The sequence below is a fragment of the Bos grunniens genome, chromosome 18 (assembly GCF_055505025.1).
Source record: "Bos grunniens cultivar Pamir isolate PY7600 chromosome 18, Bosgru_T2T1.0, whole genome shotgun sequence".
Taxonomy (NCBI): Eukaryota; Metazoa; Chordata; class Mammalia; order Artiodactyla; family Bovidae; genus Bos; species Bos grunniens.
The window spans coordinates 46899077-46926732 of NC_141182.1; the positions used below are offsets into that span (position 1 = coordinate 46899077).

The 27656-nt window shown below is 47.4% G+C and overlaps 3 protein-coding genes across 6 annotated transcripts in view; 2 read left to right on the forward strand and 1 right to left on the reverse strand.

Annotated features, from left to right (window-relative positions):
• Positions 1-2090: 2090 nt before the first annotated feature.
• On the forward strand, positions 2091-9073 carry CAPNS1 (calpain small subunit 1). Of its 3 annotated transcripts, none has more exons than XM_086352161.1 (12): positions 2091-2171; positions 2588-2793; positions 3019-3227; positions 4214-4247; positions 4566-4655; positions 4825-4882; positions 4980-5044; positions 6330-6398; positions 6504-6582; positions 6723-6839; positions 8312-8370; positions 8562-9073. In XM_086352161.1, the coding sequence occupies exons 2-12, from the start codon at positions 2728-2730 to the stop codon at positions 8586-8588; spliced, it is 873 nt and encodes a 290-aa protein (XP_086208287.1). In that variant the 5' UTR covers positions 2091-2171; positions 2588-2727; the 3' UTR covers positions 8589-9073. The 3 variants fall into 3 exon arrangements, with proteins under 3 accessions (XP_086208287.1, XP_086208288.1, XP_086208289.1); XM_086352162.1 differs by having other exon boundaries at positions 2644-2793; XM_086352163.1 differs by lacking the exon at positions 2588-2793.
• Positions 9074-9600: 527 nt separating this feature from the next.
• COX7A1 (cytochrome c oxidase subunit 7A1) lies at positions 9601-11357 on the reverse strand. Its single transcript, XM_086352226.1, has 4 exons — positions 11121-11357; positions 10339-10425; positions 10120-10204; positions 9601-9739 (listed from the first exon to the last, which is right to left on the reverse strand). The coding sequence occupies exons 1-4, from the start codon at positions 11355-11357 to the stop codon at positions 9684-9686; spliced, it is 465 nt and encodes a 154-aa protein (XP_086208352.1). The 3' UTR covers positions 9601-9683.
• Positions 11151-27656, forward strand: part of ZNF146 (zinc finger protein 146) — a 68497-nt gene continuing 51991 nt past the window's right edge. The window contains exons 1-2 of one of the 2 annotated variants that reach the window (XR_015145840.1): positions 11382-11516; positions 18121-18258. The gene's annotated coding sequence lies outside the window, so the exon portion shown is untranslated. Of the gene's footprint in view, positions 11517-18120; positions 18259-27656 lie in introns of both variants that reach the window. The other variant, XR_015145837.1, reaches the window with a different exon arrangement.

A 27656-nucleotide genomic window follows, 5' to 3' on the forward strand; every position in this document is an offset into this window, starting at 1 on the left:
CCGAGCCCACATGCTCCAGAGCCTGCACACCACAACTAGAGAGTTCATGGGCACAACGTAAGATCCCACATGATGTAACAAAGATCCTGACACAGTCAAATAAATTTTAAATAATTAAAAAAATAAGAGTACAAGCTAGGGAGTTTACCCTCAGAATCAGTTTACTTATTTGTGAAATGGAGATAATATATAGCACCCATTCGAAGACTGCTATGAGGACATATGAGCTAATACATGTAAAGTGTCAGTAGCTCAGTCATGTCGGACTCTTTGCACAATGGCCATAAAGTACTGTATTGTAATAGGTTTATAATACTGCTCACACAAATAACACAAAACAAACACAAAAAATAAAGAAAATATTTCTTAATTTTAATTTAATTTTATTAAATCAAATTAAATTTATTTTTAATATTTTATTTATTTTTGGCCACACTGGATTTTCATTGCTGCACATGGGCTTTCTCAACTTGTAAGAAAACATTTTTAATCTTACAGTACAGTACCTTAAAAAGTACAGTAGTACCAGGTACATCATGCATGCTTTTATGCATGCTTCCGGACATCCTGGGCTGGAAATAAACATACTATACTACTGTACTTTATACAGTGAGTGAGTGAGTGAGTGAGTGAAAGTAGCTCAGTTGTGTCCAACTCTTTGTGACCCCATGGACTGTCCAGTCCGTGCAATTCTCCAGGCCAGAATAGTGGAGTGGGTTGCCTTTCCCTTCTCCAGGTGATCTTCCCAACCCAGGAATCGAACCCAGGTCTCCTGCATTGCAGGCAGATTCTTTACCAGGTGAGCCACAAGGGAAGCCCACTCTATACAGTTCTGTAAAGTACACAAAGGCAAAACAGCTTATAGAGGATACACGCACCTGACATCATACACCAGACAGGTGAACTAACTTACGTGATTGGACATGCAGACACATATTTGCATCGTTGAAAGTTTGCAACTTTAGGGTTTGTATGTAGGGGACTTACTGTATTAAGTAAGGAAGAGCAAGAGTCTACCTCAGGAAACCAAGAGGGCTCCAGGAGGAAGGAACAGGCACAGAGGATAATGGCTACTATTTGACTAAGCATTTACTGCTTCATTCTGTGAGGAGTCTAGAGAGTGGGGCGTGGAGACCTTTATTTACATTTTACAGATTAGAAAATCATGGCTCAGGTCACTGTTTTGGAATTCCAAGTTATTAAGGGGCAAAGTCAGGATTCAACCCCAACCTGAGTCAGCTTCCAGAGAAGCGCCTAAGGGCTAGAGAGACAGACTGACAGCTCCCTCCGAGGGACCCTGAAAAAGTCCTGGACGCTTACAGGTTGGAAGCAGAGAGCAAGCGAAAGGGTTCCAAAGGTGGCCTCCTTTGCCATTTTCCTTCCCAGCTGCACTCCCCACCTCGGCCACCAACTGACCCTGGGAATGTCCAGCCTCAGAATCCAGGCTGTTGGCAGCGGATTCTTCCTGTATTCGGGCTCCTCTTTAGAGACTGGAAGACTGAGACTACACTTGGACCCGTCCAGGAAAAATAATTCTAGGGGTCTTGGCTCAGAGGGTCAAGGGGTGTGGATGCAGGAGGCACAAGGCTGTCCGATTTGTAGGTGAAACTGGACCACCATCAGGGCTTTGCCTGCAGGATCCCCGCCATAGATGAGGGCACTTGTCCCAGACTGTGGTCCCAAACTGTGGCTGTTTGTCGTGACAAGGCTGGGATAGGAGACAAGTCCCAAGTCTTGTCCCAAGACAAGTATCAGGAGTCCTTTTCAGAGGAAACCGAAAGCCACATCTGTGAGACGATGGCAGCAGGCTTTCGGGCGAAAATCGACACTAGGTCGCCTTGGGCACGATGACTGCCCAAGTTCCCTAGGGACTGCATAGAGTAGAGAAAGACCTCAGATCTGTCAACTCAGGGCGGTGTCGGGAATGCAAGGCACTGGAAACGCAGGGTGGAGCCTGTGCAGCCGCACCCAATCACAGGAGGCGGGACCGATAAGCACATGCGCAGTCTTAATGTCGGCGCTAGGACCGGGAGGATGCGGGCTGGGCCACCCAGCAGAGCCTAACCCGGCCTTGGCAGCCTGAGTCACCCGCCCCGCCCTGCGGAGCTGGACGCAGCCGGAGGCCCCAGAGCTACACCGACGAGCGGACCGGTGGACGCGCGAACGAGGCGGTGAGCGCCCAGTCTGGACTCCCCCTGCACTCTGTAATTCCGGCCCTGGAGGCCTCCAGACCCGAAGAGATCCTAAAATCTTAGCCTCAGGGATCCACCACACCCTTGGCCTCAGATTCTAGCTCCCAGATCTGTCCGGCCTAGTTATCCTGCCCCGGGGACTCTTCCACCCTTCCTCTCAGGATCTAAAATAGGAGCCCATGGAGAGGTACCCAGTAAAGTCAGCCCTGGGTGCAGCCTCTGGGACCACGATCCGTCCTCTCAATTCTAACAGGAACTCCGTTATCCCAGGCCCCGGGGCTCAACACTTACAATCTTAGACCTGAACCCACAGACCCAGCAATGAGTGCAGTCTCACTGCTGGTTGCACCTAAATCCGTAAACCCACATTCTGGATTTCCTAAACTCTGTTTCAGGGGCCTCCAGGCGGAGAATTTCTAACCCACGATTCTGACCCGCCTCAAACCTCTAGGGCTGTGGATCTCAGATTCGAGCGCTAGCTTGGGACGCCCCCACCTTGAGAATCCCACTTGACCTAGCCAGTGCCTGGTACTTCATGATGCCTATGCGTAGACAGTCCAGAGTTTTTCAAGCCAGATGCGGACCTTTGGAACGGAAGGAGGTTTCAAACCTGATTTTCTGTCCCTATGCCACCGTCCAAGAACTACCTCCCCAGAAGCCCAGACCTCACCCCGAATGGGTCCTTAAGCCCCAGCCGGAGGATAGGTCTCCGCCTAGAGGCTTCATATTACTTCCTCACGTCCAGCAGTCAGAAATGCGTATTTTTGTGGGGGAAGGGGCGGGCTCAGGGACGAGACAGCCATCTGACCCCTTTTTCCCTTCTCAGGAATCAGCCATGTTCCTGGTTAACTCGTTCTTGAAGGGTGGCGGAGGCGGCGGAGGAGGCGGGGGCCTGGGCGGGGGTCTAGGGAATGTGCTTGGAGGCCTTATCAGCGGGGCTGGAGGCGGCGGCGGCGGCGGAGGCGGCGGCGGCGGCGGCGGTGGCGGCGGCGGAACCGCCATGCGCATCCTGGGCGGGGTCATTAGCGCCATTAGGTAAGGCGGGGCCTGATGATGGGCGTGGCCTGAGGAGGAGGCTTGTCCAGCAATAGAATGGGGTAACCTGGACACTGACCAGGAACCTTAATTAGGCAGGGCCCGGCCTGGGCTAGGAGACCCGCTTTGAGGGGGCCGACCTTAATGAGTTCATGGGGGCGGAGCTTGACATGGGGGTACTCTGATTATTGAGGGGACACAGTCTGATGGGACCACCGGGGCTTTGTGAGGTGGGGCTTAATGGGGCTGGGGTGGCCTACTTCCGCTAACCTGGAGACTAACGTTAAGGGGGCGGAGCCAGTGAGGCTGGTTATCACTTCATGGGGGCAAGGCTAGACTTGTGCGCACGGCGTGGCCCTCGTAGGTGGGTCAATGAGGTGTGCTCAGAAGAGGTCTTGCCCTTACAGGATTGGGGAAAAGTCCATCGAGGGGCAAGGCTGGGCTGGGAACTGATTGGATTAAAAATGTCCTAGTGAAGGGGTACGACTGAAGCGACTTAGCAGCAGTAGCAGAAATGAAGGGAGGGTAGGGGTCGGTAGGTGCCTGGTAGGTCTTAGCCACTGAGTGTAATACTTTGAAGGGGTGAGAACAAATGGAGCTGGGGTGGGATATTGAGAAGACACAAACGTTAGAAGCCATAACGATGGAGTAGGTTCCTACACAGGTGGAACCCAGGAGGTTTGGGGCCCCGGGAAGCTGGGGCCAAGCTTCTATGAGGCAAGCCCTCGAAGGGGCTGGGTCTTTTGAGGAATCTGCCATTATGTAGGTGTGCCCTGGCAAGGGGGATCTTACTGTGGGGGAACAACCAGGGCGGCAAGGATAGGGACAGGTGAAGACAAGGACTGATGAGGGTGGAGGGAGCAAGTAGGTAGGGTGGCGAGCTAGGGGTTGAGGGCTGGGGTGTGGGGGCTGGCTGCCGGTTGGAGGCCCCGCCTCCTGGTACTAACTACCGCCCCCCCCCCACCCCCACCCATGTTTTCCTTCAGTGAGGCGGCTGCGCAGTACAACCCAGAGCCCCTGGTAAGCCCCACATGTTTTCTCATTCTGAGGCCTTTTCCAACATCCCTCCTTGTCCCTTTGAAGAAGCCCCATCCCTTTCCTTATGAAATTTATCTCACTTAATCTCTCCCTTGTAACATCCTCAAACTTAGCTATTATTTTCCAGTCGCTAAGTCATATCCAACTCTTTGCGGACTTAGCTATATCCATTCCTATTCATTGCCCACCTCGCATTCATTGATCACTCACCACTCAGCCCACTCAGACTTTCCCAACCTACCGCTGTCCCGGTCAGGGCACCCTTCCCCCTACCTGCTCTGAAATCTCCTCCCTCTGCAGCCCCCTCGCACACATTATTCCAACATTGAGGCCAATGAGAGTGAGGAGGTCCGGCAGTTCCGGAGGCTTTTTGCCCAGCTGGCTGGAGATGTAAGTAAACAGGGGACCCTAGACCCGTTCTTAACCCTTCCATGCCTTCCCTTGGGCTGCCCTTTACATGTACACTCCACCATGGCAATCCCAAAGTTCCCATCCTCCTTCATCACACCCTCAGACCCCTTTCAGTCACCCCTGACCCATTCCTAACTTCTCCCCCCAGGACATGGAGGTCAGCGCCACAGAACTCATGAACATTCTCAACAAAGTGGTGACCCGACGTGAGTGACTGGGGGCAGCAGACAGGGCAGGTTTGGAGGCATGGTGGCTGGGGTAGTTGTGATCTCTGGCCTCTGACCTTCGACCTGTATCCCACAGATCCTGATCTGAAGACTGATGGCTTTGGCATTGACACATGTCGCAGCATGGTGGCTGTAATGGATGTATCCTTGAGGGTAGTCTGGTGGAGAACTTGGGGATGAGGGAATTTTCCTTGGCTACGAATCCTAACCACTGGATTGCCAGGGAATTCCCAAGAAGGGATTTTCTGCAAGAGTGGCTGGGGCAGTCAGGGTGTAGCTTTCATACCCACAGATGTGGACATGAGTACATTAGAACACATACCCACCTATGGACATGTGGCAATACATAATAACATCAGCTGTCATAACTTGCACTTTACTTATATTTACTTGACAGCCACCTTGTTAGACAGGTATGATTATTATATTCCATTTTACAGATGAAGAAACCAGGACCTAGAGAGGCAATCATTCAACTGACCTTATAACCTTATAGCCCCACCTTGTAACTGCCATAGGTTTGCCCACACGCACACACACACATACATGAAGATATGTAGAGGCGTGTGCATGGGAACACACATCATTCACTGATTTTGGACACAGGCACATACTGCACAAAGCATTATAGACACACACATATGCATGTCATGTGATGACATACATGTGTTGTCTAGGGTGAAACAAATGCAGCTCAGCCCCCTAGCAAGGTTATCGAACCTCTCTGTGCCTCGGTTTCCCTCTCGATAAAATTGGGTGAGTGAGAATGGTGATACCAAATTGGCGTTTCATGCAAAAGGCTTAGCACAATGGGTAGCACAGAGTAAGTGGTCTGCACACACTAACTGTTACTATGATCTCACCCGGGTAGATTTTTCAGCTCTGAAGCTGTTTCTCTGTCACCCAGATACAATACTGATGGGGCTGGTATCCTGAGGACTTAGTGAGACAAGTGATGTTCCTGAGAAGTTTAGCAGTATCTGAAGTCATGTGATAAGTCTTGGCCATTGTTGCTATTTACTAAGAATTTATCAAGTGCCAGCCCTTGAGTGAGGGCTTTATACCAATATCTCATTCACTTTTTATCACAAATGCACAGGTATTTACTCTTATCACCTCATTTCCCTAGAGTTCTAAGGTACCCTGGTGTTTTACATGTCCTAACATTTATAAGTTTGAATTACTATCAAAGAACGTTATAAATGAGGATTTCATGTGATTATGTGTAGAGGGAGTCTTTATCATTTAGAAATACAAACTAAAGTACGTATGGGCAAGACGAACAGTGAAGCCGCACGCAAGGTGGCGGCACGAGGGTGGGATGGGAGCTGGGCTTCTAGCCCAGGCTCCCCTGCTTGGCCCTTACCATCATCGTGTACACTGTCCACACTTCTGGGTATGGCTATTCTTAACACCCTCCCACCAGAGTGACACGACTGGCAAACTGGGCTTCGAAGAATTCAAGTACTTGTGGAACAACATCAAAAAGTGGCAGGTGTGTTCAGCCTCTGAAACGCCTGGCACAAAGACAACGCCCCAAGCCTTGGAAATGCCACGCCCCATGAGGCCCAGCTGAATCCTGACCTCCTTGTCCCCACAGGCCGTATACAAACAGTTTGATGTTGACCGTTCAGGGACCATTGGCAGCAGTGAACTCCCAGGGGCCTTTGAGGCAGCAGGTGTGGCTGGCAGGAACGTGGTGGGACTGGGGGTGGGACTGGTGAGGCAGCCCCCACTGCTCTGGTCTGAGCCTGAATCCTGGGGCTGGGAGAGGGTTTGGCTATGTGGCCCCCACACCTAGTAACTAAATCATTCTCAGGATTCCGCCTGAATGAACATCTCTACAACATGATCATCCGACGCTACTCAGATGAGGGAGGGAACATGGATTTTGACAATTTCATCAGCTGCCTGGTCAGACTGGATGCCATGTTCCGTAAGTGACACCCTAGCTCTCTTCCCAGGTGGGGATTTGTCCAGCCTCCTTGAGCCAAGCCTCCTTTGAGCCTGACACTGAGGTGGGCAGTGTTAGGGGCACAGCAGTGACTGAAACAGCCCATGTTCCTGCCCTGATGTTGCTCACAGTCCACAGGAGAGGCAAATTACCAGACAGTGACCGCTCGGGATGGTTAAGTCTAGGATCGGGGAAGCCTTTGCAGAGTGATGGGGGCTGTGAGGGGAAGATCAGGGTAGATCACGTTTAGACTTGTGACTGGGAGCTCTTCAAACTTGGCAGCTGACGTAGCTTAAGTGATCAAGGAGGCCTTCCTGGAGGAGGGAGGGCATGTGTGAATTGAGACCTGATGGGTAAGAAGTGACCCCAGCAAGCGAGTGGGGAGCAGTGTTGCATTGGGAACAGCCTGTGTGAAGGCCTAGAAAGGAAAGAAGAAATGGTGATCTTGGTGATTTGGGTTAGAGTATTTCATGGAGGAGGAACCTAGGGTTCAAGGAGGCGAATTTCTTGCTCACAGCCACTTAGCTAGAAGTTGCAAAGCTAGAATTTGAACTCACATTTGTCTGAGAGAGGGGGCAGGAGCAGTGGGATGGTCAGGCCATGCAGGGCTGTGAATGCCAAGTTTGGAGGTGTCCCCATCAGACACTAATGGGGACAGTGAATAGGGTCTAGGCAGGGGAAGAACAGGGTCTCAGGTTTCCTTTAGGAAGATCTCCTGGCATGCCAAGAGCCCAGGGCGGACAGTATATTAAGAGCATGCAGGGAAGAAAAGGGGCAGGTATGTTGGGGACATGAAGGGAAGGTGGGAGAGGACAACAGGGCAGATGATGCTAAAAGCCATATATGAGAGGGTCAAGAAATGGCCTGGGATTTACCAGGAAGAGGGCCAGCTGCGAGTGGAGTGTCCAGGGTACCACACGCGTGGATCCCTGTGGGTGGTAACTGAGCCGTGAGTGAGAGAGAGCCACACAGGCTCTGTGGGCACCTGTTTACATACAGGTTTGGCTGTGAGTGGGGAACATGGAGATGAGTTTCAGGGCAGGAGTGGGGACCACACAGACTGTAGGAGCAGGAAATGCAGAGCCTCCTTCCAGTAGCTTGTTTTAGCTGGAACTGGAGGGTGTGGAGCTTAGAGGTTGGTAGGGGGCTGGGGCTTGGGCAGAGGGTGATGAGGGGCGTGAAGGTCAAGATATGGAGGCCATTATTGAGATGAGTAGCAGTCTGGGTTCCAATCCCAGTTTCCTTTTTCTCTAACACAGGCACATCACTTCACCTTTCTGTGCCTTATTTTAAAATGACACTTATCTCCTAAAATCGGATTAAATGAATTCATACATGGAAAGCACTTTATACAGGTGCTTGCCAGAGCAGACAGACTACTAGCTGTTAGTATTATCATATATTAGTATATTTTACTCCTAAAAGCCAGTCCCACCAACCCTTCCTTTCCCCAGGTGCCTTCAAATCTCTCGACAAAGATGGCACTGGACAAATCCAGGTGAACATCCAGGAGGTAAGAACCCCCATCTCCACCCTGGGATGTGGGATCCTAGCAGGGGGCCCCTCCCCTCAGCCCCATGTACCAGCTTGGAGCTAGGGCTCCCTCCCTCCCATTTTCCCAAAGACCCCTGGGTGAGAGCAGAGAAGGGCTGCTGGTATTCCTGGGTTCCCTGCTCCTCACTGTCTGTCCCTTCCTTTCCCCAGTGGCTGCAGCTGACCATGTACTCCTGAACAGGAGCCCCAGGCCTGCCCCCTCATCACCTTGCTGTAGGAGTCACCTTGGACTCTTCGGTCTCCCCCAGGGCTGATTCTGTCTGCAGTCACATCTTCGTGGGTCCTGCTGACCCCTTTCTGTCTTCTCAGCCCTTGGCACCTGGATTCTCAGTCAACAGCCAGGGCCCAACATGCTTCAACACGCCTTGCCCCTCGAGTCACCCCCACCCAGCACACCCATCTCGTCTACTCCATAACCCTTCTCTTGCACCTGTGCCAAGCCCAACATTTGTGTGACTTCCACACCCCAAGGGCCCTTCTCTTAGTTCTGGGAGGATCACTCCAGTCCCTAAATACCCAGGCACACCCATTCAGTTACCACCTGGGCACCTGAACTCCAGGCCAAAACAGGGCCACATGCCCCAGTGCCTTTGTCTGTATTCTGCTCCCAGGCTGCCAGGCCCAGGAGGAAATAAATGCACCCTAGTTGCTGCTCTCTCCGAGATCTGCCTCCTGTTCTGAGTTGGGGGATGGCTCTGCCTCTGTTTGAGGCAGAGGAAGCCTGTCTGTATGTGTCTCCTAGTCCCAGTCTTTTTTCTCATTTGAGCTGTAGCCTTATTCTTGCTGAGATCTCGCTCACATCCCATGGAAACCAAGACTAGAAGTCTGGACCATCTGTGGGAGGTCTCAGTGTCCCCCTGGCTGTGCCCCCCAGGGCCCTGTTTGCCCCTCTCAGCTTCTGTGCTTGAATGAGTCTGTCTTCACTTGCTTCTACCTCTCTGGTGTCCCACACTGTGCTCAGGATCTTCCTCCCCACCCCCGGGCCTCTGCAGGGAGAGGGGCTGCCATCCCAGGATACAAAGCAGGTCCGCAGACCCTGAGGGGACAGCCCAGGGATGCTGTTTGGGGCTTCTGGGAGGGCTGAGAGGCAGTGACATCTAGGGATAACCCTGGTCTAGTAGGAGGGTCCCAGGGTTGTCCACAGGGCAGAGATGACTTGCTGGTGGAAGGATGGGCTAGGAGGCACAAATAGGGAGCATGGAGCTGGGCTGTGTTCCCCAGGAAACCAGCACATTTATTGATGCCTGTTCGGGTCCTGCAGACTTCTTGGTTTCACTTCTTGTGAGGGAAGGAGGCCCAGCCAAGGCAGTACAGGCTGTAGAGAGTGCCTAGGGAGGGAGTGTGAGGGATACTGAATGAGGCCTCAGTTCCCTCCCTGAGCCCCATCTTGCTTCTGACCCCGTGCTGCAGGCTCGAGTCCCTTCCCAAACTGCCCTTCAGCTGGGGAAATGCTGGACCTTGATACAGACCAGGCTTCAGGCTTTCTCCCCAGATGCATCACTAGCCCAGCCACCTTCCTGGGACAGGAGCCCAAGCCCTGGATTGCTCCCTCCGTATTTGTCAGCCCAGGCTCCCATAGGGTCCCACACCAGCTCAGAATCCAATTCTCTGGTGAAACCCTAGCGCCAGAACCCGCCCCTTCCCCTCTCCATCTCTAGCCCCGCCGCCTCTTCCCGCAGTTCAGGCCGAGCCTGGCCCTGCAACTCACCCCCCAGACACAGAGTCATCGTCACTCGATACAGGATGTTGTCTGTTGCACCGCCCTTCAAGTGCACCGGGAGGCCATTGTCCTCCTGGAAGTTGGGGGCACACGATGAGAAAGGCGTTGTCAGCACCGCAGACCTTAAGCTCCTGCCACCCCCAACTTCTCTTCGGGACCAAGCGGGCGGCCCAGGCTCCTCCCCCGCTCCTCCCTCGCTCCGCCCACCTGGAAGAGTTTCTGTTTCTCAGCTACTCGGTTCTCGAAGCGGTTCCGGGCGGTTGAGCTAAAGGAGCGGACCAGCGCTTGGGAGACCTGTGCAGAGGGGATGGATGGACATTGGGGGAGTCTGGAGGGGCGTCCCGGAGGAAGTCCCTTTTGGGGGGAGGGTGTCGGACTTTCCCAGGCTCTAACTTGGGGACACTTCTGTCCCTTGGGAGCGTCTCAAAGGCAAGATGCGAACTGACCGCGCGAGTAGGGGAGGGTGTCCTGGCAGGAAAGGCCTAGATGAACGGGACTCGTGCCTAGAGGGTCTGGCTTGAAGGTTATCGGACCGTCTAGAGGATCGGACCCAGAAGGAAGGCTCACTTTCCGCGGGTCCCAGTCCCGAGAGGTTTTTTTTTTTCTTTTTCTTTTCGGTTCCCAGGGTTAATGGGAGGAGCTCAGGTCGCGGGAAGGGCAGGGCTGGATCGGGGTGCTTAGGGAATTTCCCGGCAGCCTAAGAAGTTAGGGAGAGGGGAAGGAATGCTAAGGGAGCCCTGGATGAAGGGAAGAAGTTCAAACTCTGCGCTTTCGGTCAAGTTAACGGGTCCCCGGCTGTCTCAAAAGATTTTGGGTTGGGAGCTAGGGAGAGGGGCCCCAGGCTTATTAGGAGGGAGTCCCGAGCCCTGAAGAGGGCTCACGTTCCAAGTCCCCAGATCCCGGAATTGGGGGAGAGTCTCAGATAGGGGTGAGAGTTTCTGAGAGTTTCCGAGTTGGGGGCCGCAACCCGACCCTTGGGGGGCCCTCACCCGCAGGGCCCTCATCCTGTGTCCTCGTCTTCGGCCGGAGTCACCTCCCCTCTCTGCCCAAGGACAGACGGCGCCCTCCCCTCTGGGGGAGTCCCAGGCCACGCCCCCCGCGCGCCCCAGGACACCGTGGCTCCGGAGGACGCTTTCCGATTCGTCCAATAGGTGGGCGGGGAAGACGCTGCAACCCCATCCCCGCATCCTAGTGCCGAATGGTTGGAGCACCCATCTGTTACTCATCTCAGAATTCTGTTGGTCCACGCGGAGAGGAAAGCGGTCCCAGAGAATACATTTTTGGGTTGTTTCTGCGGAGGTATCCGGCTAGGGCAAGTGCAGTTCCTCCGTTGGGTTCCTCGGATCTCTCCCTATCCGGTTGATGTTGAGGGCAACTAAAGGAAGGTAAGACACCATCTTTCGTTATACCATTTTCCTCCCACGTTGTAACAGATGGCTGTGGCTTTGGCTAAATGTCAGTGTTCGTTTTTGGGTTCAGGGACTACGTTGTATGGAAAGTACACTCAACTCACACCACATCCAGATGAGATACGAGACCCAAAGAAGTAGATTACGCCCATTTCTCATACAGGAGGGAGCATACGCTGCTTATTAAGTGGAATGAAAGGCAGGATAATTTGCTTGTTTAAATAATTATTTGTCATTATCTTTGTTTATTGTGAACCCATGTAGCCGACTGCTTAAGTTAAACATGCGCACAGAATGACTGCGCTGCATAGCAACCGTCTTTGCTTCTTCATCTTATCCCCACCTCCACACTCAGTTCTTCACCCTGGAAAACAGTGTAGTTGCTCTGTTTGTTGACTTTAGACTCCACTGCATCCTCAGCACCTGACAAATGGGTGGATTTGATAAATATTTGTCAAAGGATATACAATATAAGCCAAATGTTCTGTAACTTGGTCACTCCCACCTACTTAACCAAGTAGGTCTTCAGGGCTCCTCCTAGATTCTACTCATTTAGATATTTCCAGTCATCCAGGAAGTGGCCACACATGGGCTCATTCCCCCAGCTGTCCCCTGTTATCTGCAGCTGTGTAGGATCAGTATTCAGGGAAGAAAACAGAAATTGCTCTGGGTTGCTGCTGCTGCTAAGTCACTTCAGTCGTGTCCAACTCTGTGTGACCCCATAAACGGCAGCCCACCAGGCTCCCCCATCCCTGGGTTTCTCAAGGCAAGAACACTAGAGTGGGTTGCCATTTCCTTCTCCAATGCATGAAAGTGAAAGCTCTGGGTTGGGATACCAGAAAGGTTGGAAAGGCTGAAGGAGTGCCCTCTAAGCAGGACTGCGAACTGATGTATGGGGCCCTGTGCAAAATGAAAATGTGGGACCCCCTTGTTCAAACAGCAAACAGCAGGAAAGAAAAAAAACCGCTGTTAAAAATAATAAGATATTGGGACTTGCCTGGTGGTCTAGCGGCTGGGGGCGCTCCCAGTGCAGGGGGCACGGGTTCAGTCCCTGGTCAGGGAACTAGATCCCACATGTTGCAACTAAGACCTGGCACAGCCAAATAAATAGATATTAAAAAAATAAAAATACTAAGATATAAAGCATTTTCCTTTCTTCCATTATTGTTCTTAACTTGTCATGGTGTTTTAATGTGCTATTCATTGTCATGCTCCCTGGAGCAAGGGATACCCTGGGGTGAGTCCAAGCTCTGAGTCACCTGGCTGACCTGCCCTGCAACTTTGTGTATCTGTACACATGGCTGCTGGCTGCCAGGTTCTCCTTCTCTCCCCACCAACCACTGGACCAACTGATGCCTTGGCCTGAGGTGAAGTCAAACAAGGCATCTCTCCTCACAGGCTTGCTCCCTACAGGGGGATGCAGCCTCTCTTCCAAGAAGACATAGGAGCTGGGATCAATGGTGGGCAGGACACTCGCCCCTGCTGGTCACCTGCTGAATATGCCACGGACTGCCAATTGAGGAGGGAGTAGCTGCCACTCTGCCCTGCCCTCAGAGGCCATGGGATGTGTGTAGTGGACCTTGACCCTCCTGAAGCCCAGGCCCTCAGGAGGCAGAACTGCCTGCCTGTCTCAGGGAGACAGAGTGGTGGGAAGAGAGAATGCACACAGATCAGGCTCTAAGTTCCCGATGCCTGCTCCATTGTCCCAGCAGACTTCACTTATAAAACACAAAACACAAATTCAAAGATAACACGAAGAATTACAAGGTGGCGCACTTCCCTGGTGGTCTAGTGGTTAAGAATCTTCCTGCCAAAGCAGGCGACATGGTTCGATCCCTGATCAGGGAAGATTCCACATGCTGCGGAGCAACTAAGCCCGTGTACCACAACTTCTGAAGCCCGTGCACCTAGAGCCCATGCTTCACAATGAGGAGTAGCCTCCACTTACCACAACTAGAGAAAGTCCGGGCGCCATAAAGAAGACCCAGCACAGCATATAAATAAATAAATAAATCACAAAGATGTGTGTTGCATGAGCAGCAGTTCATAAAAAATAAAAAGGAATTAATTACATGATGGCAACTGCAGAGGATTAGACTCCCCACTTCTGAGGGTGGGGCTCTGTGTAGCTGCACTAGACACATGCCTCACTTTTAAGCTAGTCCTATAGGACTGACACTCAGGACATGTAAAAACTGAACTAAGAAGGCTGTTCTCTGAAGCTGCCCCTACAGGGACAGAGTCCAGAACACACTCTGTAGCACTGACCTTGGTCAGGAAGCCCTAGTCACAAACTGCTGCTGGGACTCCCCTGGTGGTCCAGTGGCTAAGACTCCTCACTCCAATGCAGGGGACCTGCGTTCGATCCCTGGTTGGGAACTAGATCCTACATGATACAACTAAAATTTCTGCATGCAATAAATAAAATTTCTGCATGCAATAAATAAAAATTCTGCATGCTGCAACTAAAAAAAAACAAGACCTGCGTGCTCCAAGGAAGATCTGTATACTGCAACTAAGAGCTGGTGCAGCCAAATAAATAACTAAAAAGAAATATTAAAAAGAAAAAAGAAGCTGCTGCTGCCATCACTCAGGTCTCCTTTAGGAATGGGTTCATCAGCTTGCAAGACTAAAGAGTTCAACTTCAGGATCAAGAGCCAGCTGGGGGATGTAAACTCTGTTGCCCTGGGTTAGCATGAACGCTTATTGATATAACAAAAAGGCACCAAAATTCTGTGATTTCAAGAACACAGAACTTATATATTTGCCAATCTCACTCTGTGGATATTATTTGGATCTTGATATGGGCAAACAAAAAAAACTGCAACATTTTTGAGACAATTGGAAATTTAAACAATGATTGACTTAAAAAAATTTTTTTTTAATGTGTTTATTTTTGGCTCTCCTGGGTCTTTGTTGCTGCGAGAGTTTTCTCTGGTTGCAGGCTTCTTATTTCAGCGGCTTCCCTTGTTGCGGACCACAGGCTCGAGGGCACTGAGCTTCAGTAGCTGCAGCATGTGGGCTCAGTAGTTGCGGTTCCCGGCTCTAGAGCACAGGCTCAACACTTACGGCCAACGGAGTGAGTTGCTCCTTGGCATGCGGGATCTTCCTGGATCAGGGATCGAACCCGACTCTCCTGCATTGGTGGGCAGATTCTTTACCACTGAGCCACCAGGGAAGTCCCAATGATTGACTTTGCCCTCAACATTTTATGAAAAATTTCAAAGATACAGAAAGGGTAAAGGAATCTTCTAGTAAACACTCATATACCCACCACCTAGATTCTATAATAAACACTTTGCTACATTTGCCTTATCATATAACTAGTCATCTATACCTCTATTCATCCATATATTTTTTTGATCTATTTTAAAATAGATTGCAGACATTAATATTTTTAATTCAAATACTTCATGTGTCATGGACTTACCTGGTGGCTCAGATGGTAAAGCATCTGCCTACAGAGACCCAGGTTCGATCCCTGGGTTGGGAAGATCCTCTAGAGAAGGAAATGGCAACCCACTCCAGTACTCTTGCCTGGATAATCCCATGGACGGAGGAGCGTTGTAGGCTACAGTCCATGGGGTCGCAAAGAGTCGGACACGACTGAGTGACTTCACTTCTACTTCTCTACTTCATGTGTCATTAACTAGACTGCTTGGATATTTTATTATAGTAAATAATTTAAACTTTTATTTCTATTGTGGTTGTGTTTTTTTTTTTAAGAGTGAGTCTCTGCTGCTGCTGCTAAGTCGCTTCAGTTGTGTCCGACTCTGTGCGACCCCATAGATGGCAGCCCATCAGGCTCCACTGTCCCTGGGATTCTCCAGGCAAGAACACTGGAGTGGGTTGCCATTTCCTTCTCCAATGCATGCAAGTGAAAAGTGAAAGTGAAGTCGCTCAGTTGTGTCCGACTCTTAGTGACCCCATGGACTGCAGCCTTCCAGGCTTCTCCGTCCATGGGATTTTCCAGGCAAGACTACTGGAGTGGGGTGCCATTGCCTTCTCCAAGTGAGTCTCTACAATTTAGAAATACATACTCAAATATTTTTGGTGGAATAATGTGAAGTCTAGTATCTAACTGCCAAGAAACAAATCACCTCAAAATGTGGAAGCGTAACATAACAGTAAACATTTCACAGCCTCTGTGGGTCAGAAATATGGGGATTTAGCTCAGCTACAGCTTCACAGCTCAGGATAGTGGTGGGCAGGAACCTACCAGCATTTGCCTGTCCTGAATGGGGACAGAGACTGATGGCCGCCGGGCAGCCTTCTAGAGTCCAGAACCAAGCTTTGGTGTCACGCTGCTGCCATCTTGTGGCAGGTCTGGAAAACAGCCCCTCCCACCTCTACTTTCCACATTCTAATCCTTTTTGAAGATGTTTTAGGACTTGTCTTTAGAAAAGATTTACTTTTAACTCCCCAGTTGTTGAGTAGATCATGAGTTCAATATGGTTTAAAATTCATAAGTGTGCATAGGAAGAAAAATCTTCCTTCTGATCACTCTCTGTGATCCTCTCCAAGGGAACCATTCTGTGTTATTATGTGTCCTTCCAAGGAAATGTTATACATGTAAAAAACAAAACAAAACAAAAATAACCCCTCAAATACAACAACAAAAGTACAAAAATATACTCGGCCTTCCTCAGGCATAAAAGGATAATTCCTGAAATCAGCAGTTATTCAGTGATATTTATTGATCCTGATTTGAACAAGCAATATGTATATATTTTCAACAAAGAAAAAATATAAAAATAATATGACCAAACGGGGAAATGTGAACACTGACTGAAAACTTTATTATATGAAGGAATTAATGTTCATTTTTTAGGGGTAATATGGAGCTTGAAACTGTATACAGGCCCCTGTGTCCCTGATTTTTGAAGTAAAAGGCTTTTGCTTTAGTCTCCTAGTCCTCCCCAGAGTCCCAAAAGGCTTGCTCAAGAGTTAATGATTAGAAAATGTGAAGATGTAGAAACAAGAAATAGCTGTTGGACTGGGAAGCCAGTAACAGTTTAGACTATAAACCAGTCACATAGCAGAATCACAACACCCAGTTCCCTGAAGATATGAAGGTCTGGCACACCTTCTTAAGTTGTTCCTGTAAGGAACCAGACCCCCACCAGCTGAAAACTGCTGGCCTCAAGCACATAGACCCCAGAACAGTTGAAACCAGAAGACTGACAACGTGCAAAACTTCACCTTGATCCCAACCAATCAACACATTTCAGTATAATAGCTCCAGTGTTTGAACAAAATATTTCATTAATTCAGCTCTTTGATGAGATTCATTTTAACAATTCTTACTGCATTTGAAAACAATGCATTTAATAAGATTCAGAAGAATCTCTTTGGGTGCCAAAGTTTTGTCATATAAAGAATTATTCCTGTAATTCTCCCAATAGTTTAATAGCTCCACTATCTTTTCTGGTCATACTTATAGCTCCATTGCTTGTAATTCCTTTACAAAATTTTCAGTTTCATGTGTACTGATTAATAATGCCTTTTTATAATCCTGGTGGTATGTTCAATCCTGTGAGTATAGAGTTGAATTTAAGTAAAACTAAAGTGTCATAAAATTATCTTTTTGTGTTTTTTTTTTTTTCCCTTTGGCAGTACGCATAGCTTGCAGGATCTTAGTTCTCTAACTAGGGATTGAGCCCAAACCCTTGGTGATAGCATGGAGTCCTAACCACTGGACTGCCAGGGAATTTCCTCATAAAATTATCTTGATATGTCACATAAATAAAAAGTATTGTGAAGTTTGCAGTATCAGTATTCTAAGGAAATAGACTATATCAAATCTATGCCAGACTTGATGGCCTAAAAAGAATTGCTTCTTAGTATTTCACAGCAGTGTAGGTTTGGTTTGATGAGATATATGCCCTTATTATTGAGATGTAGAGTTCTAACTTATCTGTTGATTTATTATGGAAAAATTATATACACTATATCCCAAAATAGAAGTTTTTTTTTTTTTTTCTTGGCTGAGCTGTATGGCTTGTGGGATCTTTGTTCCCCAACCAGGGATTGAACCTGGGCCCTCAGCAGTGAAAGTGCCAAGTCCTAAGTTGTTTCACTGATACTGTGTCACACCAGATGCAAGTAAGTACAAATAAGGTTAAGGTAAAGGAACCCTCCTTTAGCAGTGGGGTGAGTAGGAGACAATCAAAACAGATCACCCCACCAGGTAAAGAACCTGGAGCAGATGAGGTTCTGGCTGAGAGGGTGGTGGAAATACAGAATGGGCTGAGGAAGAAGGAAGCTATCAGTTATGGCCTTGTGACCGGTTACAAAAATGAAAATTGTAGTGGCTTTCCATACTTCCCATTTGCCTATTTAAAAAAAACATGTACTTGCTTGACTGTGCTGGCTGTTTGTTATGGCAGGTGAGCTCTTTAGTTGCGGACTGTGGGATTGAACCCCGGCCCCCTGTGTTGGGAGCCCCAAGTCTTAGCCACTGGCCCCCAGTGAAGTCTCTTATTAGCCTCTGTGTGTGTTAGTTGCTCAGTCGTGTCCTACTCTTTGTGACCCCATGGACTATAACCCACCAGTCTCCTCTGTCCTTGGAATTCTCTAGGCAAAAATACTGGAGTAGGTTGCCATGCCCTTCTCCAGGGGATCTTCCTGACCCAGGGATTGAACCTGGATTTCCTGCATTGGAGGCATTCTTTACCATCTGAGCCACGAAGAATGGCCAGTCGCCCATTTTCCTACTGTATGTATTTATTTGTACGTGCTATTTTCTCCTCTTTCCTTGATACATTTTTAGTTTATATGCAAGTTTTTGGAAGTTACTTTACAATTGAGCCTTAAACTAGTATTCAGTCAGACTGTGACTTGAGGAGTAATTAATATAGCCAGTAATGCATACAGTGACTTCTGGGGTCTGTGCATCTCACTTAGGGGAAAGGGGGAGAATTTCTTCATTTGTAATGAGGACAGTTGTATCTTGTTACACGACTAAGTTTCTCATTTTGCAGTTGTATAGGGGCTTACATGGGTGTAGAGCGTGCTACACTAATCAGTCCAAGAGATAGACAGTGTTGATTACTGATTTATTGCCCTTTAGCTCTAAATTCTGGAGAAGGCAATGGCACCCCACTCCAATACTCTTGCCTGGAAAATCCCATTGGACGGAGGAGCCTGGTAGGCTGCAGACCATGGGGTCGCAAAGAGTCGGACACGACTGAGCGACTCACTTTCACTTTTCCCTTTCATGCATTGGAGAAGGACATGGCAACCCACTCCAGTGTTCTTGCCTGGAGAATCCCAGGGACGGGGGAGCCTGGTGGGCTGCCGTCTATGGGGTCGCACAGAGTCAGACACGACTGAAGTGACTTAGCAGCAGCAGCAGCAGCAGCTCTAAATTCACCCTTTTGTCTGTTTCGTGAAAATGAATATAGGGTCATTAAAAAAAGCTTTTTCTTTGCCAGTTGGCATGATGATAAGTTTCATCAGTAGAGTGGATGGACACTGCAGAATGGAAAGGGGGGTCTGCGTCCTCGTTCTGCTGTGCTCGGTGGCCAGGCTCCTACAGTGCGCTTGGCTTCCCCGATGCCCAGCTCCTGCAGCGTGGGCAGTTTCTGGCACCAGGTTCCCACGGTGATCTCAGCTTCTCCTGAACCAGGGCGCTGCACAGCATAAAGTACAGAGCAGCCAAGTAGCACCTAGTGGCCAGTAGCTTTGTTTTTTCCCCCGTAGTCCTGCTGTGTGGGGTCTTAGTTCTGGACCAGGGACTGAACCCACACCGCCTGCAGTGGAAGCATGGCGTCTTAACCACTGCACCACCAGGGAAGTGTCCTCTTTGGGTGGTTTTATAGCAGAGTGCCTCGGGTGAGACACTTCCCCTCAAACAGCTTTCCCTGACACACCAGAGTGGATTTCCATTCCAACAAGTTCCAAGTGGCACATTTCCAGCAAGATCCACCACCACCATTCTCTCGCCCTTCGGTGAGCCATAGCCATGCCCTCTCCAACAAGCTCTGGATCTCAAGCCCTGGGAGGGCCTCTTCCTTGGGTGTTCTACATCAGGCCTAGGGGAGCTGTGAGCTTGGATGGCCTCTCAGAGTTCTCCAAGTTGGGACAATGGGGCTGGAATCTCTAGCATCAACCAGTAACTGGATACAGGCGTACCTTGTTTTATTATGCTTCACTTTATTGTGCTTTGCAGATATTGTGGTTTTTACTAATTAAAGGTCTGTGACAACCCTGCGTTGTCAGATGAAGGTTAGCACTTTATAGCAGTAAAGGATTTTAAAAATAAGGTATGTACTTTTAAAAGATATAATTCTATTGTACTCTTAATAGGCTATAGTATAGAGTAAACATAATTTTCATATGCCCTGGGAACCAAAAATTGATGTGACTCGCTTTATTGTGTTATTCACTTTATCATGGTGGCCTGGAACTAGCTCACAGTATCTCTGATGTGTGCATGTATAAGGCATCTCTAGAAAGGGGATATCACATTGCAATCTTTATTTGACCTTTCGTCTTTTTTTTTTACTTTTAAATTTAGATACAATTGACATATAATGTTCTATTAGTTGAGGTGTACAACATGACGATATTTGTATATACGGCAAAATGAGCACCACCACAAGTATAGTTAACATTCATCACCAGACGTAGTTGCAAATAGAAATCTTTCTTTAGCTGAGAGCATGCACTGGGGAGAACTCAGCTGCAAGGCATTACCAGCCAGCGCTTCAAGCAGATGAAGGGCTGAGTGCCTTGGTCCTGAAACAGTGATCTGGACGGCAGAGCACAGCATCCTCTGGACACAGCAGCAGGTGGGTGTGCTGTATGTCCATGTTTCTTTTTTAAAAATTAATTTCTATTTATTTTTGGCCATGCTGGGTCTTTGCTGTGGCCCACAGGCTCTCCGTTGCCGAGTATGGGCTTTCTCTAGTTCGGTGAGGGGGCGTTACTCTCTGGTTGCGTCGTGTGGGATTCTTGTGGCTCTGGCTTCTCTTGTTGCAGAGCACGGGCTCAGTGGTTGTGGCACAGGTGCTTGGTTGCTCCGTGGTATGTGAGGTTTTCATTCCTGGACCAGGAATCGAACCTGTGCCCCTGTGCTGTAAGGTGGATTCTTAACCACTGGACCACCGAGGATGTCCCTCATGCGTCTTTAATTAAATTCTCTCTCTTTTTTTTTTTTTGGTAATAATATAACCATAGAGAAATATATTGTGGCATGACATTTTCCTTGAATTTTATATATTTGATAAACCATTAAAAAATAATCTTCATGATAAAGTCTTATATTTTTTAATTTTTTATTGAAGGATAATTGCTTTACAGAATTTTGCTGTTTTCTGTCAAACCTCAACATGAATCAACCATAGGTATACATATATCTCCTCCCTTTTGAAACTCCCTCCCATCTCCCTCCCCATTCCACCCCTCTAGGCTGATACAGAGCCCCTGTTTGAGTTTCCTGAGCCATACAGCAAATTCCCCTTGGCTATCTGTTTTACATATGGTAATGTAAGTTTCCTCTCTTCCCTCTCCCCGTGACCAAAAGTCTTTTCTCTATGTCTGTTTCTCCATTGTTGCCCTGTAAATAAATTCTTCAGTACCATTTTTCTAGATTCCATATATATGTGTTACAGTCTTGTATTTTTTTCCTTTGATAATGTTGCTCTAAGAAGTCTGCTGAATCAACGTTTTTTCTCAACATTGCCATTATTTATGTTTTCTGATCCAGCAGTGGAATTTGAACACATCTCATTTCATTAATCTTTTTCTTCTAACAGTAAAACCATTCATTCTAAGCACAATTAATACTAATTCAGATAACATGTACAGTTGGATTTTGAGGGCTTCCCTGGTGGCTGAGAGGTTAAAAATCCACCTGCCAACGCAGGAAACACGGGTTTGATCCCTGGTCCTGGAAGATCCCACATGCTGAGGAGCAACTAAGCCCATGCACCACAGCTGTTGGGCCTGTGCCACAGAGGCCGGGAACTACCACTACCGAGCCCTCGTGCCCTAGGCCCGGTGCTTTGCATAAAGAGAAGCCACCGCAATGGAAAGCCCTCACGCCACATCTAGAGAGTAGCGCCCACTTGCCACAGCTAGAGAAAAGCCTGCGCACCAACGAAGACCTAGCACAGCCAAAATAAATAAGTAAATAAATAAAATTGTAAAAAAATGCACTGAAAGTTGGTAGCTGAAACTCAAACATTTGTTTTTCTAGCAGTAGATAAAATTCTCTCGAATTTTACTAAGCAGAAGTGCCAGTATGAAATTAAACTCAGAACTTTGACAGGGTAAACTTTTCTGCAGATTTCCAAAAAGCATATTAGTAGTCACCATTCCCTCCTTCCCTTCCTTCTCATACCAGGGGTAGTTCTGAACTTTGTGGTCAAAAATAAGATGATAGATAGTAGGAGTAAAGTGCAGTGCCAAGAGCATACAGTAGGGGAAAGAATAGTAATTAAAAATGGTGTGCTGCTGCTGCTACTGCTGCTAAGTCGCTTCAGTTGTGTCCGACTCTGTGCGACCCCATAGATGGCAGCCCACGAGGCTCCCCCGTCCCTGGGATTCTCCAGGCAAGAACACTGGAGTGGGTTGCCATTTCCTTCTCCAATGCATGAAAGTGAAAAGTGAAAGTGAAGTCGCTCAGCCGTGTCCGACTCTTCTCGACCCCATGGATTGCAGCCTACCAGGCTCCTCCGTCCATGGGATTTTCCAGGCAAGAGTACTGGAGTGGGGTGCCATTGCCTTCTCTGAAAAATGGTGTATCTACAGGCAAAAGAATTAAGTTGGGATATTCCTCATACCATATGCCAAAACTAACTCAAAATGGATCAAAGAGCTAAAACTATGAAACTGAGAAGAAAATATAGGAGTAAATCTTTGTGATTTCGGTTTAGGCTATGGCTCCTTAGGTAAAGAATCTGCCTGCAATGCTGGAGAAGACCTGGGTTTGATCCCTGGGTGGGGAAGATTCCCTGGAAAAGGGAGCAACTACTCATTCCAGTATTCTTGCCTGGAGAATTCCATGGACAGATGAGCGTGGCAGGATATAGTCCATGGGGTCACAGAGTAGGACACAGCTGAGCGACTTTCACTTTTACTCCTTAGATATAAATTCAGTTTTGGTTGTTTCTTTTTTCCCCCATTGTCCCATTTCCTATGCCCCACCCCCTGACCCCCACCATTTCCCTCTGTCCTATTTTTCCCATTGTGGATTTTTATTTTAAATTTTTATTTATTTATTTTTGGCTGTACCATGCAGCACGTGGGATCGTAGTTTGGTTCCCCGACCAGGGATGGAACCCACACCCCCTGCATTGGAAGGGTGGAGTCTTAACCAATGGACCCACCAGGGAAGTCCCTATTATAGTTTTTCCTCACTGTCTCTCTGAGGTATCTTATTGGGCTTGCTACTAAGCCCAATATGAATTCAGATCCTGGTTCTGTTGCTTGCTTTGCCTTAACCACCCCAAGTCTGTTTCTTCATTTGCAAAACAGGGCTGTTACTATATCCCCAGGCATCATGGGTGAGAAAGGAAGAGGGGACTGATATCCTCGCTGGTGTGGGTATAAGCGGAAAGAGCTGCGGGACTGTGTGGGTATCAGAAAAGGTGTATGCAGGTCAGAGGGTAAGGACTGATCCCCCAGGTTGAAGGAGGGTGGGGCACAGTCAGGTGAGTCTGGGAGCCTCTTCTCTGCCCTTCCCCAGCTAAAGTGTCTCAAGACCCTGACCATCCCCAGGAGGGAGCCTGAGCCAGGGGCTGCCCTCTGGATTTCAAGGGTTCTGTCCTCAGTTAGAGGCCATCCATGTTCCCCAAGGGTGGATGTGTTTGCTTGCCAAGGCCCGAAGCATCCTTCCAGTTCCTGCATCAGGACTCTGGGCATCTAATGAAGGTGAAAGCTGCCCAAGAAAATCTCCTGTCTTTCCCGATACCTTTCCCCTTCATGTCAGGCTTTTTAAAAATAAATATTTATTTATTTGGCTGTGCCAGGTCTTAGTGGCAGCATGCAGGATATTTAGTTGTGGCATACAAACTCTTAAGTTGCAGTGTGTGGGATCCAGGCCCCCTGCATTGGGAGTGTGGAGCCTTAGCTATTGGGCCACCAGGAAAGTCCCCACGTCCCCTTGGGTATTAGAAGCTAGAATAGTCATGACCCGGAACCATGTACCATGAACCATGTCATTTTTGTGGTTGCAGAGCATTATTGTCTCTCATTTCAGATTTGGTCACAGAGTGACATTGTCCCTTTCTCATGTCATTATGTCACAGGAAATCACAATATGCTGTGAGGATGAGCTGCAAGTGACTTAGGTAGATCCAGAGGGAGGCCTAAGAGCCGAAGCTGGTGAGCAAAGCAGAGCTAAGGTTCAGTTAGGTTACTCTGTTCCTTAAGTGAGTGAAGACTATTGATGGAACATAGTTATACTTGATTTTAGATACAGCTTTCTGATGGAAGATAAGAGATGATGAGGGCTGACTTAGGACAAGAATAAAAATTGTAACAATGATAAACAACTATCACTGATGGACTGTAGCCCACCAGGCTCCTCCAACCATGGAATTTCTAGGCAAGAGTACCGGAGTGGGTTGCCATTTCCTTCTCCAGGGGATCTTCCCGACCCGGGGATCGAATCTGGGTCTCCCGCATTAAGGGCAGACGCTTTACCATCTGAGCCACCAGGGAATCCCCCTACTTAATAATTAGCACTTAATAACTATAAATAAGGGCTTCCCAGGTGGTGCTAGTGGTAAAGAATCCCCTGCCAATGCCAGAGAGGAAAGAGACACAGGTTTGATCCTAGGAATATCCCTTGGAGGCGGGCATAGCATCCCACTCCAGTATTCTTGCCTGGAGAATCCCATGGACAGAGGAGCCTGGTGGGCTACAGTCCAGAGTGTCGCAGAGTCAGACACGACTGAAGTGACTTAGCACAGCACAACTATAAATAAGGGTTTCCCAGGTGGCTCAGTGGTAAAGAAACTGCCTGCAAAGCGGGAGATTGTGGGTTCGATCTCTGGGTCAGGAAGATCACCCAGAGAAGGAAATAGCAACCCACTCCAGTATTCCTGCCTGGAGAATTCCATGGACAGAGGATCCTAGTGGTCTATATACAGTCCATTGGGTCGCAGAGTCAGACAGGACTCAGCGGCTAAACAACAACAACAAATGATAAACAGTAATGAGTTCATTAATTAATAAGTAAGACACATATATGTATTAACATATATTAAATAGAACAATTATTAAATACTTGATGATGACAGAAACTAGCAATCGCTGTATTGCAACCTCCCTCCCAAGCCTGATCTCCTTACCCTGCCCTTTTTTTCACCTCAATGCAGAACACCTTCAACATTACTACAAAATTGACTTATGATGTGGTCTCTCTTCCCCTGGGTGGAATACAACCTGCAGGAAGGAAGGGCTTTTTGTCTCTGTTGTTCACTGCTGTATCTCCAGCGCCTAGAATAGTGCCTGGCATATAGTAGGTGCTCAATGAATAGATGAACTGAATTCAAATAAATGTACTCAACCTTTACTATGTTCCAGACATGCTCTAAGCATACATTATTTGTATCCTCACACGGGAATTACTACCTAGACACAAATTATGAAGCTAGTTCAAGGCCACTTGGCAAGTAAAGGAGCAGTACTTGGATTTGAACTCAGGAATTCTGGCTGCAGGGCTTATCACCCTAAAGTACCTCTTCATGGTACTCACCAAAGGGGTGTGTGTTCCAGAAATGCCCCAGTGGTAGAAACAAAAGAGATTTCAAAATATCCAGGGAGAGGCAGGCCAAGGAGGGTCCCTGGGTATCAGGGTGGGCAATGGGGGGCCATTTACTGAATTAGAGGAGCTTATTTGTATGACTAGGAATGGGTCAACTTAGGTATGCCTGCAATTACTAAAGTAACTTTGAATTGTTATGTAACATCAGACTTTTCTTTCTGATTTTATTGTTGTGCTGGAAACTCTGCTAGGTTTTCACATTGAAGTTTTCATGATAACTCCATGAGGTACTATGATGAGCCCCAAACAGATGCTTAGAGAAGCTAGGTTATTATATCTACCTAGTGATAGAGCACAGACCTGATCCTAAAGCTAATATTTCACATGTGGAAGATAAGGTACCAGAACTCATAGCCAATAGTCTATTTATGGCTTGGGAGACCAGGCCGACTGGGACATTGTTAGAAGATATGTTAGAAATGTGGAAGGAAAAGAGGATTTTGGAGCTGTAAGATGGGGGTGGTGGAAATGTAAACCTGGCTTTACATATTAGACTTGAGATGCCGGAGTGATTCCTAGCTGGAATAGTAAAACAACCTGGTCCATCATTAATGTTGCTCATGAATCTAACAAAGATGAAATATCAAACTTTATTTCCAAAATTAAAATATGTGAATTCTTGGGAATTCCTTAGTGGTCCAGTGGTTAAAACTTGGTGCTTTTACTGGGACCTGGGTTGGATCCCTGGTCAGGGAACTAAGATCCTGCAAGCCACACAGCACAGCCAAAAAAAAAAAAAGGTAATTCTTTGGAATTACTCGTGAAATTCTTCAGCCAAGGTTTAAGGCATGGTGACTTCTAAGTGAGGAATTTCACATCTATATTTATCTTAAAAAAAAATTTTTTTTTTTTGTAAAGGGAACTTCCCCACCTACATCTTTCCTCACCATAAAAATATTCTATTACTTGCCTACTTTATTATTAACTCAGTCATTCAACAGGTATCTGACTGCCTCCTAGGAACAGAGTAGCAAATGCAATTCTAAACACATCAAAGATTTAGAATTATGGTTAAGACTTGTACCATGTCAGTTATTTTTAATACAAACAATAAAAAACCCTTCACATTTCACAATCACACCTGTGAAATTTTTCTTTTTGAAAAGAAAAGAGAGAATCTGGGAGAGAATGTTGTTTCTAGGAAAGTCTTTTCCTAAATTCCTAATTCTCCTATGCATATGAAACAACTTTCTCTGCAATCACAGTGAGAATCAGCTAAAATGGATTTGGTAGAAAATTTTACTGTTTTCTACTAGTGGCTCAGGATTAGAAATTCTAATTTTTTAGAATTTTTTAAAAGTCTCTTTAAGAGATAATTACTGAAATATTTTCAGATGTCATCATGTAACATCTGAGATCAGCTTTCAAAAGAACCCAATGAAACAGGAAGTAGATGTGAGTACAGACAAACAACACTGGCCACGGGCTGATGGTTTTCAGATTTTTTTTGATGTGGACTATTTTTAAAAGTTATTGAATTTGTTACTGTATTGCTTCTGTTTGGCCATAAGGTATGTGGGATCTCAGCTCTCCAACCAGGGATCAAATCCGTACCCCCTGCATTGGAAGGCAAAATCTTAACACTGGGCTACCAGGGAAGTCCTTGGGCTGATGGTTTATATAGGAGGGTAATAAGAATATGAGGGCTCGTTCTACTATACTTTCTACTTCTGCATATGTTTGAAGTGTTCCATAGTAAAGACAAAGTTTGAATTTTTAAAAACTTAGAAGCTAGAAGGAAGTATGCCAAAATGGTAACATTTATGTTTAAGGTAAATGTTTTTCCCTCCCATTTTCCTATATTCTCTGTATTCTATTTGGGCATTTTTACTCTTTTATAAGGATAAAACAAACAAAAATCTTATTAAGTTCTTTCATCCTTTTGTTCCTAGCATTTCCACTTTCTGTGTTAGGGCCATGAACTGACCACAATTTATAAGTGAAGGTCACTCAGTCGTGTCTGACTCTTTGCAACCCCATGGACTATACAGTCCATGGAATTCTCCAGGCCATAATATTGGAGTGGGTAGCTGTTCCCTTCTCCAAGGGATCTTCCCAACCCAGGGATCAAACCCAGATCTCCTGCATTGCAGGTGGATTCTTTACCGTCTGAGCCACCAGTGTTTTTTCAGACTGAAATTTATAGATTATCTGAAAAAACACTTATCTTTTTCCTTTTCAGTCATACCCTCAAATCTGTACACATGAAACTCTACCCTGTCTTGCCCTTGTCCTTGAAATTAGAATCTTCCACTTCAGAGGCCTTGGGCAAACTACTTTGTCTCTTTGACTCTCATCTTTCTTTTAATAAAATTTTTATTTACTTATTTGGCTGC